Consider the following 12,930-nt stretch of genomic DNA (forward strand, 5'->3'; position numbering starts at 1 on the left):
ACTATTCTACAGCAAAACTGCCAGCAGGTCAGACACAACAGCAGACCATCAGGACCACACCGCTCAAAACAGACCCACACAATGTTGAACCGGAACCAAAGACACTATCATAAATACAGTCTGCATTATCATATCTAATTCCTAATTTTTATCATTTCAAGTTTTAACTTTCAACTTTCTTTTTTTTGTAGCAAATATCTCCTTTCCTACTGCTAATGTTGTCTGTGAATGCGTTCAATAAAGCAGTAGTCATACACTGTTGTGGAATTTTTGGTCTCTGTGTACTGTCTAGTACGAGTGAAAACAAATATGCTTATTGTAGAAAGACTCATATAATACTGAAAATTAAATTATAACCTCTATATTAATGTCAAGATGTGTATCTAGTATAACTAATCGTCAATTTCACTGCTCATGCCTAAGCACCATTGTTGGCTAACAGTTAGGTCTATATAAAATATGAAATGATATAGTTGTAATGAAATGACAGGGTGGGCTATCAGCTAGCTAACATCAGATAGCTCATTTAAAGTAAAATAAATGCCCATTACGAAACTCTGAAGGTAGGAAAGTTAAGTATATTAAAGCAGTTAGATAGTTAACTTCTGACATTAACTTACAGTGTCTCCACCAGCGTGTGGTGGACTGGACTGGAGTAGCTGCGCTGCGAGTGATGTGGGCAGACAAGACGTTCAACTAACGTCAAGGTTAGGAAATGGTACGGTCCATTTAGGGCTTTCAGAAATCTGCTTAAATATAAGGCATGAATATGGGAAATATATTGTAATATTTACAATGACGGGTAAGAAAGACCCCCCTGAACTCTTGTTTTTGCCTCTTTTAGGGGGGTCCAAGCTTTAATTAGGGGGGGTCAGACCCCTGTAATTCGAACCATGGGTAAATCACCGATCGGTCTGCGGTCACCAGTCGTTATGTGTGAACTACTCAAAGACACATCAAAACGGTTCCCTGGTGCATCGCAGACACCAGCCAGTTATCCAGCATGCCAAATATCTGGAGGAGTTGGCCGACTCGACTAGAGCCCGACCAATATGGGTTTTTGGGGGCCAATGCCGATATTAAAGTGAAAACGAGCCGATTAATGAACCGATATTTAGATTTAGAGAATGATTTGAATAGTAGATCCCTTTACTGTATAAACTACACTTAGAACAGGTCGATATTGAAAGCTGGTATGTATGCGGACTATAAAACCTTTTCCTAAATGGATTATGTTAATAAAATAGATTACTGTCTCAAAAAATGAATATGTAAACAATTGCACATCAATAAATGTTCCTGGAACATGCAACTTTTCAGCCATCTGTAAACAGAAAGAGTGAGAGATGATAAGCAAGTGTATTTCACTTTACACATAATCTGCCATAATTCCAATGTAGCATATTCACATGTAGTTTCCCTTTACCAGCACTCTTCTAACCAAAGCTACGAGAAACCATTTCTCATCATCTGTCAAAATCATGCCGTCTATGATACAGTGAGCTGTTGTTGAATGACTAACACAACGAGCTGCAACTTTGAGATTTCATTTAACTAACGTTATAACTACAACCAGAGATGTTATAGCTCTGACAGCATTTCACATCTACAACGTCACACAAAGAGGAGCTACAGCAAGCCGTGTTAGATTCTTGTTCAGCTCACGTTTATTTACATGTCCGCTCTGGTTTAATCATTTCAGACATGCCGACTAACTGCAGACAGTCGGCTCGCAGATATATTTAGAATACACCAGAAACTATAGTTTAACGGCTTATTATGATGTTAGCGCTCCTCCACTGATAAACACGGCATTAGCTTTGTGGCTAATTTAGCAACGGGTGGCTGAGACGGCTGCTTTAACGTTACGTGATTTTATAGATTATTTAGAAGTGATGAACTAGGGACAAATTGGAACCAAAGTGGACCGTTCACTAACTGCCACACTGTTTCATAATAAATCTACAGTTATGTCTGTCAGCTAGCTTCCAACACCCAGCTAGCCCTCTGGTGGGCAAACTATGCAACACCCATGACATGAGCGAAGGATCTGACTTTTTGTTTGTTTTTTAATTGTCACATATCAGCCGTTATAAACGGTCAATGCCAATTAAATGCAATTGGCCGATATCAGCCGGCCGATAAATCGGTCGTACTCTAGACTCGACATGCACATCCAGCCAATGAGAGCAGGCAGCTTGCAGAGCAGGCTGCTACTTTTTCACTGCAAAAAACTTTTTACTCACCTCCAGCTCTCTCTGTAGCACAGACGATCCCTGCTACTTGCGTGTGCTAATCCATTCTTTCACCCATATTCTTTGTCTTTGTTATTCTAAAGATAGCAATTATAAACAGCTATTTCGTGTGTATTGTCGCGTCATTTCCCGTTTCACATTTCATGTATTTTCTTGACAAAACGTGGTTTGAAGACTAGACATCGGGTGACACAGCCACTGTCAGCTCGTGTAGTGTGTCACCCCCTGTCACCGATCAGTCACGTAGTGTGAACGCCACAACCACTTCAAGACTCTCATCACAAGATGTCAAGTTGTGTAGTCTCAACAGCATGGCGATCGGCCAACACTGAAGGCTGTGGTCTGCATGCACCTTTAAACACGTGCTTTGGGGAACAGCATTTACATAATAACTAAAATGTAGTTTATAAACCTGAGCAGAGCACAGGGCTATTGGCTAGTTCATTATGCAGAGGGGTTATCTGTGTACTTTGGTGTTTAATGCGACTCAAGTCTCATAACTGCTATATGCCTGACGACTCGAGCAGTACTGAAGGTATATTAAACTCTTGACCTACTCTAGCCATAAAGAAAAAAATTCCAGAATTGGAGTTCTACTTACCCTTGAAATTCCAGGTGGTTCATGATCCAACTCTTTCCACTTAAGTGTTTATATTTTTCTGAATAAATGGAGAGAAAGAATTGTCACCCCAGATGAGAAGTATATCAGATTATGAATTTTGCACACTGTTACAACCCTCCCAGAGGGTGGGTGTGTGTGTGGGTGGGTGGGTGGGTGTGTATGTGGGTGATTCACACCTTGGATATGTAACTGCAATGTATTGCTCTTTCCATGGTTTATAGCAGTCTATCACTGCATATTATTCAGTGAAGAAGAGGTGTGTTATAAAATAAAAGTGCATGTCTCTCGTTCTCTCATGCTTTCTGCTTCTGCTCATTATCCAGACTCAGGCTGGACCTGCTCCAAGGTCAGAGTTATGAGGCAATGGCCCAGATTTTAATTTTGCCAGGGCCCCTCCTTTTCTTATCCTCTGTCAGCACTTTCACAAGTCCCCCCGCTGGCTCAAATTACAAGATTAGAAGGAAAATGTCGTGTTCTCGTGGTTGCATAGAAAGCCAGAGAGTGACTGGCTGGATTAATTTAGATTTCCAAGGTAAATTTTTCTAAACCACTATTTTTCCAGGGACAGATGGCTGAGTGTGCCTGAGCTTTTCCAGGCCATCCTGCCTCCGATTCACATCTGAGAGCTGCCCGCTCTGTCCTGTTGTTTGCTCCTGAGCAGCTACACCTGTGCAAGTGCTTTTAAGGAAAAAGCGACAGGCATTGTTGAGAGACTGAAGAATAGAGTATTACTAGATCTGCTTAGCTAGCATATCTGTATTTAGAAATTTTAATTACAGAATAATTGGAAGACCCATGCTTCAATTTCTCAGTCAAAGCTTTTATTTGATTGATAAATGAAGGTATTATGGTAGTGGCTTTTTTGTGAGCATATCAGTGTAATTGCGCTATCCCCTCATGGTTTTTCGTAAGATTGCACCCTGTTCATCCAGGGAAGCCTGATCCGGGACATGCTGCTCTTCGAATGCTTTGGCCCTTCGTAGGGATGCACCGAAATGAAAATTCTTGGCTGAAGCATTTTTTCCATTTATTTTGCCTTTTTTTTACCATCGCATTAATTAAATATCAAAATGTGCTCCTTACTCAGTGTTTCCCACAGGATTTGGAGAGACTATGGTGGGTGGGTCCGAGGCCTCAGAGAGTCCGGTAAAGTAAATCACGTGTTCATTTACTTTTAATGGACACACGTTTTATACTTTCTGTGGATATAATCCAATTAATCTTGTTTCCATACTGTATAGACACCTTATTTTGAAAACCAGAATCTGTCACATAAATTCATCAAGTACGACCCAATTTGATAAATAATGTTGTATGTGGTTCTCGTATCGCGAAACATTACGACTTTACAGCCTCTCTTCAGGTAGGACTCTCATACTGCAACACGTATCTTTGTAAAGAGAGAAAATAACCAGATAAAGTCGCAAACCTGCCTCTCAGCTAGCACTGGTCTGTTTCAGTTACCTTAAAGGCTTGAATACGTGTGCACTCCCAAATTTAGAATAGACACACTAGAACAGGCCGATATTGAAAGCTGTTCTGTATGTAGGCTATAATACCTTTTCCTAAATGGATTATATTAATAAAATAGATTACAGTTTCACCAACTTCACCTGTAAACAATTGCACATCAATAAATATTTGCTGCAGGAAGGTGCAACTGTAAATAGATGGCTGAAAGATTCAATGTAGCATATTCACATCTAGTTTATCCCTGTACTAACACTCTTTAATAATAATCCAAAGCTACGAGAAACTGTTTGTCAACCGCCATCTGGCTCTAAAACATGCCGTCTATGATAATGTTACAGTGACCTGCTGTTGAATGCATCTAATACTAAATGACTGTCTACAACGAGGACTTGCAACATTGAGATTTCATTTAACTATAAAGCACTGGATATACTTGCTTTTAACTACACGTTTGCGTACGCAAGATGGCTCCCACGCGTATCTTGCGTTCCTTTGGAGGGTAGGTTGTGCACATCCAGGAATGAATGCTCATCTCCTTACAGCACACATACAGCTCACATCCCCCACTTACAAGGCTGTCCTTTCATCACTTCCCAGGAAACTCAACAAACGTAACCTATTGGCCTCAGGTGAAGATACCAACGATGGTCGTTCAGTCTTGACCTCTGGTAGTCCTAACGACCATAACGACTGTCGTTACAGCAACCAGGAACACTAACGAACCAGCGGTATCGATGACCCTGGCAAACAACCCCACTGAGGTTAAATAGCTAAGTTTCTCTGCCAGTCAGTCAGAACTGAAGAAGTCCTTTGGATGAGGGACGAAACGTCTTCCAGTATCTTCAACCAAGTCCAGTTGCCCTTGACTTTAACCTTTGTTGGATTACCATATTAAGTAGTTCAGTCATACATGTTTTCTTTTGTAATGTGATATAGTGAGTTCACACTTTTCTGTGCGTGGATGAGGTTCTTGAGCTGCTTCTTCCCCTGTCGTGGCATTCTCATACTCGTAGGCTGTTGATCATGTGGAGAACCAAGCTGTGCTTTTTCATGTTTTGAAGGGCAGAATGCCAGACCTGACCCCAGGCCTGTGGCATTACCCAAAATGGCAGCTCTCAGTTTGACTGCCTCTTATGGTGTGTGTTTCTGCACGTGCTTGTGTTAGTAGTGTAGAAGTGTATATTATCATGTCTAATACTTGTAGTTTTCAGACACTTGAAAAATATGAATGTGTTGGTGAAATTGAATTGTTACATTTAACTTTCAGTTCTCTCTATATTTAAAAAAGCAAGATCTTGATATAAGATGCAACAATCGGGCAAATGTTTGTACCATAATCATGGAGCATGATCACATGAAAATGGTAGAGTAATTAAGCTATAACGTTTGTGGTAACTGTTGTTCTAATGCTTTTTATGTGTGTGCCTTTTTTTTTGCTTTCCTTCTACTTAAGGTTGAAATAGAGTATTATCATGTGGAATATTAAATGCTTTCACTTGTGAGGGAAGTGTAATATAGCGTGGCTTTATCTTCATTAGTCTGTATACAGGACAGATGGTAAATGGGGAAAATGGTAATAATGCGACAAAGATGGTAAACCAAATGGGCACAGAGGGAGTTTATGTCCTTTACATAAGGATTCCCCTGCAGTGTATCTTTTATCTTCTTGTCAACATCTAGCATATGAATGCCTTTCAATGTTAGTGAAGTTGATCTTACTGAGTCATTGTTACACTTGATTTCAATTGCTTTTTTTCTTTCCCCACAGAGCCACCATAGAGGAAGTGGAGGGGGATGTGTGTGAATTGGAATCCAAGCTCGACAAAGTGAGTACCACCCTTGAAAAACATTGCTTAATTGTTCAGTTGTTCTACTGTGTGAACTAGCAAGCTACAGAGGCCATCCTGTTAAGTGGAAAGTTGCAGGTTTGTCTCTGGCCCCAGTATATCCCCTGGCAGATTGCCTTTGAGTAAGACTAATATAGACACCATGCTTGCACTAAAACATGTGGGGGTGTTTCAAAAGTGCATGACACCCTTTACACTGTACTATAATTGGACAATTTACTTCTACAATTCCTAAAAATAATGGCTGACCCCAGTGTTTCAGATGCTCCAGTGATTCTATTTGTTGCCAACACAGTGGGAAATTAAAACCAACTGCCAGCCAAATGGCGGCAAATAGCCTGTAATCATCTTTTATTCTAACAATCACATTATTTTAAATCAAAATCATAAAAAGGTGGCCTTTTTTGGGGGGGGGGGGGGTATAAAAAAGATTTAGTTTGCAGGTAGTATTATAGTAATATCAGGAACATGAACTGTTATGCTGTCTTTATGAGTGGTGAAAAACAAAGCAATTTTAATTGACTTTAGCCTGGCTTGTAGCTGTTAACTAACTAGCTAACAGTCTGGACCAACTCTGCTGTGAAGAGTAGAAGACGACACAGTAAGCAGTGGCAAACACAACACACAGCCTTTTAGAAACTATTATACTGCAATCTGAGTTTATCTACGTACTTTATCTCTTTCTAAAGTAACATAACTACCCCTCACATACTGGGAAAGAGTCCCTTACACAAACAAACCCGCTGGACTTCGTCAGACACACAGGTTAGCCACAAAGCCACCTTCCTGAAAGAGGGAGCCTCGGCCGGTAACACACAGATGCAGTTAGGCTGTGGGTGTATTAAGGTCCATTACTTAAGCAAAAGTACTAATACCAGCTCCAATTTGAAAATATTCCACTACAAGTAAAGGTTGTGTATTCTGAACTGTACTAAGGTAAAAGTATACAAGATTGATGGCAAGATTTGCTTGTGCAGTAAAATGGTCCCTGACACCGTTTTACATGTATGTAAAACATCATGAGATGTTTTATAAACATCATATGATGTTAATGGATTAATATTACTCCTGCATTAATGTGTATGTTGCAGTTTACTGCTGTGGGTGTTTATGGTTGAGCTAAGCCTGGGCACAATAATGATAATTATCGCAATATAATTTTCCTCAATAACAATATAACAAATGTTCAATAAATGTTTGATTTAATTCATTTGAATCACAAACTAGTTAGCACTTAATTTTTCTATTAAGATATATTTTGTTGAGGAAAAGGGGCTGAGAAAAGATTTTATCCTAATTGTATTGAATGTTCTGCCTCAGATTTGTTTCGTGATTAACTGTTTGGCATGAAGTGTGACCATAAAGAATAGCTTAAAACCATCTAAAGACATAATGATTGGACATTTATCGTGATAATTATCGATATCGTGATGACCATAGGCGGAGGTAGTGTGGGTGCATGGGGGCGGCCGACCCAGGGCCCCGGCTTGTTGGGGGCCCCCTAAGTGGACCATGAAGTTAGTTCAGTTAATTGTTATGGACACAAACAAACAGCGTTATATGTCGCTGCCCTGCACTGGGAGAATCATCTTATCAAATGAAACCGTACCTTCACTCGTGGTTTCAATGGTAAACCACCATAAGAATTACCAACCAAGAATTTGGACAACTACCAAAAAAACCACACTAGATTCTAAGGAGACACGTTTTAATAAACATAAATCGTAAATTATCATTTGTATTTCAAACAAATGGCAAACTTATTATCACATTTTAACAAAACTCCGTTCACCCTCAAGCATCATGGGAATTCTGAGGGAGGGACGTGTGTGACTTGTTTTTAATTGTCCTTTTTGTGCTCCTACTACATTCTTCAAAGCTCTCTGGCTCGCTTTCGTTCCTCGTATTGACCGGTGCATCTAGCAACTACCACAGGGAGCATTTCAGAATAAGAGCGTTTTACCTGCCGGATTTTGCCGACATGTTTAGATTTTGTTGATTTGGTGATTAGTGCTTGCTTTTTGTGCTTCTACTATGATTAAGAAGGCTACGTAGTAAAATTCTTTAATTTTTTTGTCTAATTTAACAGTGTTTATTGTTGATATACAATCGGAAGTCTGTAACGGGTATTTTATTTTGAAGATTAACCGAATTCTCTGCCGTTTCTGTTGTCTGACTTCCTGCCCGGTTCATCTGCGCTGTGCTGCTTGACGCTGTGACGCTTCTTCGCACTGCAGTGCTTCTGGTGTAAGCACAAATATTTAGTAGAATGGCTGCTCCGGCAGCAGAGAAGCAGACAGACTATGTTGACTTTTGGAGTGAGTATAGGGTCATGTAAACTTGGTTAATATGACTGTAGCAGGTGGGCCCACAATGAAGCTTCGCCCCCACTGCGCTGAGAGTCTAGCTCCGCCCCCAGTGAGAACATTTCTGTCCATATCGCCCAGCCCTAGTTTGTGCTAATTTTAACTACTTTATACATTATTGAGTAGTTGTAATCTACAGCAATGCATCATCTTCTAAAAGATCATCATGTTTGCACTATGTGAGAATGCACGGAATGTTATTTTAGACAAAATGTGGATATCGAGGTGTCGCCTAAAAATATTTCTTATAGGCCATATCACCCAGCCCTAGACTAAACTAATAAACCACCCAAACAAGCTAGTTTTAATCAGTAGTTCTGCCTGAGAACAAACCAAACCCAGAGCTCAGAGTATGTTCACTAGCGAGCTTGGAAGATCCCAGTTCATTGTTCCTGGACTTACAGTCTTACAGAGTCCCACCCTCCTCCCCCTTACCCCACCTCTGTGACTCAGCCCCGGCCCCACTTCCCCTCTTGCTCTGCAGAGGAAGGATCTGCTGGAGAGTGGGTGTGTTCGTGTGCGTGAATATGGCTGTGATTGGGTGCATGTGTATCTGAGTGTGTACTTGTTGATGGGTGGAGTCGATAAACAAGGGGCTAAAGAGATCTTTTTCTTGGGGCTTCCTATCTGCCTGGGATGTAAACAGCCATGTTGTCAAAAGTGAACACACTTTTAACCGTGCCATTTTTTAAACCTGCTCTGCATGAGCTATAGCAAACTATAAATACACGTGCCAGTTTATTAGGTACACCTAGCTAAATTTATGCAGTCTAATACAACGGTCTTGCAACAAAACCTACCTTCCTGAAGGTTTTAATGTTCAGTTTTTAGACATGTGATGCAGTTGTGGAGATGTTGATCTGTATTGCATTATACTGGGAGTTGTTTCTGTCATTTAGCCCTCATGGATATAAATGCTGAGAAGAGCATAGCCACATTGAAGAAAGGCAGGGGTAATTGAGTAAATAAATACTTAGTTAATTCAATTAAGATTGTCTTCCAACCACCATGGACTTAATCCAAAAATATTATATTTTTTTTACTGTATATGACAGTTTGTTATCACAGGTGAGACAGAAAAAACAAAATAGCTTATTCAAAAGAGATCACAGAGGAAGTATAGACTATAATGGTGGTTAGTGTGCATGTGTGACAAATACAAGCACCTAATGGGTCTATTTTAAAGTTACCTTTTACCTTCTGACCTTTGCAGCTTAGACAGTTACATGTTTGGAGCTAAATTAATTTGGTTTTAAAATATGAAAGTTCAATACATTGTGTGTAGAGTAGTTTAATATATGACTTTTGTTATTGTATTATTTAACTGTTGATCACTTACTAATCTGTTTAGGAAATATCTTAAAATTAGCATTTTTAGGTGATATATTTAGCTGTTTTGCCTGCAGAGGCACATTCAGGCTGTGTGTCATCTTCTGCGTGGGACTGGATGGAAAATGGCCAGCGTTTGTTGTGAGTTTACATAACCTGGAATTATCTTTGCTCCCAAATGAGTCAGAAGGGGAAGAACTGCCTCTTGTTAATTAAGCATATTGCTTTTCTGTTTTATCCTCTGTAGCACCAAGTTTTACCAAATCTTCCGAATCATTTTCAGCAGCAAACTTCAAGTGTTTTTAATAAGAGAGGATGCCCTGAAGAAATGACCGGCACTATTTCTTGTTTCTCTTCGCTCTAGTGTTATTATCTTCTGTCTGCTTAAATTATTTCCCCAATAACCATTTGCCTCTTTCTCTTTCTAGTTGGTGAAGTTGTGTATTGGGATGATTGATGCTGGAAAAGCCTACAACGCAGCCAACAAGCAGTTTGTTAATGGAATCCGGGAGCTAGCCCAGCAGTCCACCAAAGATGAGGTCATCGAGGTAAACAAAAACACAACCTGGCTTGATCTGAGTCATAGAAAGTCCCCAGCATTTGAACTATTAGAATGTGTTTTTGTTTTTTTTCATGTATGGGGGCAGGCTTCCTTTTGGATCTTTTTTAAAATTGTGAAATATTTAACATCAAATAAAGTTGTTAGCTAATAGTATTTATAATATACTATAAACACACATTAACTTCTTGTCTTTTTTGAGTGAAGTGTTTTCATCCTTAATGACATTACCAGATTAAATCTTAATTTTAAAAAAACAAGGCCTTGTACCTAGACCTTGTAGTGTCCGCTGGGTCTTGCCGAGGTCACATGCTTAGTTTTGTTTTGTTTTGTCTTCTCATATGAATTTTGCATGGAGAGGCAAGCACTTCCTGCCAGCCTTTGTGTATTCCACTCAGTGCCTTTCCCTTGGGTTTGAAGCCACTGCATGTATTTGGAGGGAGTAACGCCAAAAGAATTCTTTACCAAAGTGCTATTGTGTCTCCAGAAACACAGACACCGTTTCTGTATAGCCATATCTGTCTGACTGAAGAGTTTTGTGTCTTTCCAGACATGTCTGTGATGTAGCATATAATTGAAATTTGGATTTTGTTTTTATTGTTGTAAGAATGGCGACATTCTTTCTCTGCCTGCCTTCATGGCTGTCGTTCTTTTGTCTTAACAGTCCAGTCTCACAAAGTTTGCTGAGAGTCTGCAGGAGATGATCAACTATCACACGGTATGTATCACTGCCATGTGAAACCGGATGTATTGTGATTCTTTTGGGGTTTTTTTTTTTTTTTCCTTTACAGCTGGGAGATGATAAAATTCAGCTGGGCTGAGAGTCTGAACCCACTCTTTAACTGTCAGAGTTCTTATTTACTGCTGGGAAGGACAGCAGCAGACCACAAGACAGAGGAAATGGGTCTGTAAGAGGATGGCCACTGGTTTGAAAAATGGAAGCGGAGTGTCAGGGTTCCCTATAGCAAGACCTTAACCTTAACTAACTGTTTAACTGGGGCTATTCAGAAGTAGAAGGATGTGGCTATAATAAGTAGTGTCCAGGTGGGATTTCATATTACTGTAAATATGTGAAGCAGGGTGTTGCTGCAAACACTGCCCTTCATAAAAATTGAGTATATAGAAATCCTTTGGGTCAGATGCATCAAAAACAATCATTGCTTAAACGTAGCTTTTGGATTTTCTTGTCACAAAACCCTCCTCACAAAAGTTACATCTGCCCCATAGTATTGACAGAGGATTTTCCTGCCTCATAAAATCTATTCCCTGCTTAGCATGTAGTGGAGTGTTTAACTGTTGGAATAAATCATCCGTTACTGAAGTAAACGTGGTCATGGCCAACGTTTTACGATGTGGTTGTCATCCTGGAGACAGCTGAACTACAAGAAGAACCATTCTAGGCTTCAGTCAGACTAAGATAGGTATTGTGTTGGCCTTACAGCTTGGTCATCTAATGCACTTCACTTCCAACCACTAGATCTCAGACAATAAATAAACATGTCGCCTTATCCATTGTTGTATCCTATCTAGTCCCCCACAAAACTCTCCAAGGAGCCCATTAGGCTAGATCTGATTATGTGGCTGTTCTTACCCAGTGTCCTCTTGTTAGCCTTCTCCGTTGTCAGTCTCTAGTAGGACTGACACTAACATTGAGAAATGGAGACGTGCCTTTCTCTGATTAGCTTCTCATTAGGAATCCCTCAAACACAGAAAGGATGCACAGGGTGAGCTAGAGGCTTTTTTACAGTGGAAGTTCTCTTCTTGATCTCCCATGTCATGTCTTGTTTCTGTTGGCTTTGCGTAACGTGTTCAGAGTGAGTTACAAGCCAACACCACGCTGCCTCTGAGACATGTTAGAACAAACCGGGGGTGCTGCTACTGGAAATTTAAGATTTTGTAATGTTTGTGGTTGTGGATGAATTTAACAGTTGTAACAAATAACATTATTGAAGTGTCCCAGAATGCGCAACACTGGTTAATATTACAGTTATTATTATTATTAATTACACTTGTGTTTTGTCTGCTTTGATATGTTAAAAAGACCTAACCACCAATACCACTGTTAGGAAAGCAAGAGAATGGTATTTTTTATTTTATTTTAGATTTATTTAATTCAGTTCAGCGTGTTTTATTGGCTTGAATGTTTTATTTAAACAACATTGCCAAAGCAGTTTGCAACCAAATCCAAAAAGTTTACATTTAAATATGACACAACAAGATTAACCCAATCAAGAACGTTCAATTTAGCAGTTACAAATTACAAAAACAAAACATTGGACAAACAAAGCAATTTGCAACTTTTTAAAATCGTTTTATTTATTTTTTTAAGTTTCTGACAATTTATAGAACAAACAATTCATTGATGAATTTAAAAAAAAACCCATTAAATTGTAGTATCGTAATTATCTATGGTGATATTACAGCTGAAGGTAGCATTAAACCTTTTCTTTGGGGTGAAGTGAAAAATCAGTACTTTTAA

The 12,930-nt window shown here is 39.5% G+C and overlaps 1 protein-coding gene across 2 annotated transcripts in view; it reads left to right on the forward strand.

The window, feature by feature from the left end:
• LOC119900595 (arf-GAP with coiled-coil, ANK repeat and PH domain-containing protein 2-like) overlaps nt 1-12,930 on the forward strand; it is a 59,507-nt gene that overhangs the window by 13,975 nt on the left and 32,602 nt on the right. For both annotated transcript variants that reach the window (XM_038715683.1, XM_038715684.1), the window contains exons 2-4: nt 6,119-6,176; nt 10,321-10,440; nt 11,116-11,169. In XM_038715683.1, coding sequence (XP_038571611.1) covers nt 6,119-6,176; nt 10,321-10,440; nt 11,116-11,169 — 232 coding nt within the window. The remainder of the gene's footprint in view (nt 1-6,118; nt 6,177-10,320; nt 10,441-11,115; nt 11,170-12,930) is intronic.

The sequence above is a fragment of the Micropterus salmoides genome, unplaced genomic scaffold, assembly GCF_014851395.1.
Source record: "Micropterus salmoides isolate LMB-PRFRI ecotype aquatic unplaced genomic scaffold, ASM1485139v1 Ms_hic_scaffold_13, whole genome shotgun sequence".
Taxonomy (NCBI): Eukaryota; Metazoa; Chordata; class Actinopteri; order Centrarchiformes; family Centrarchidae; genus Micropterus; species Micropterus salmoides.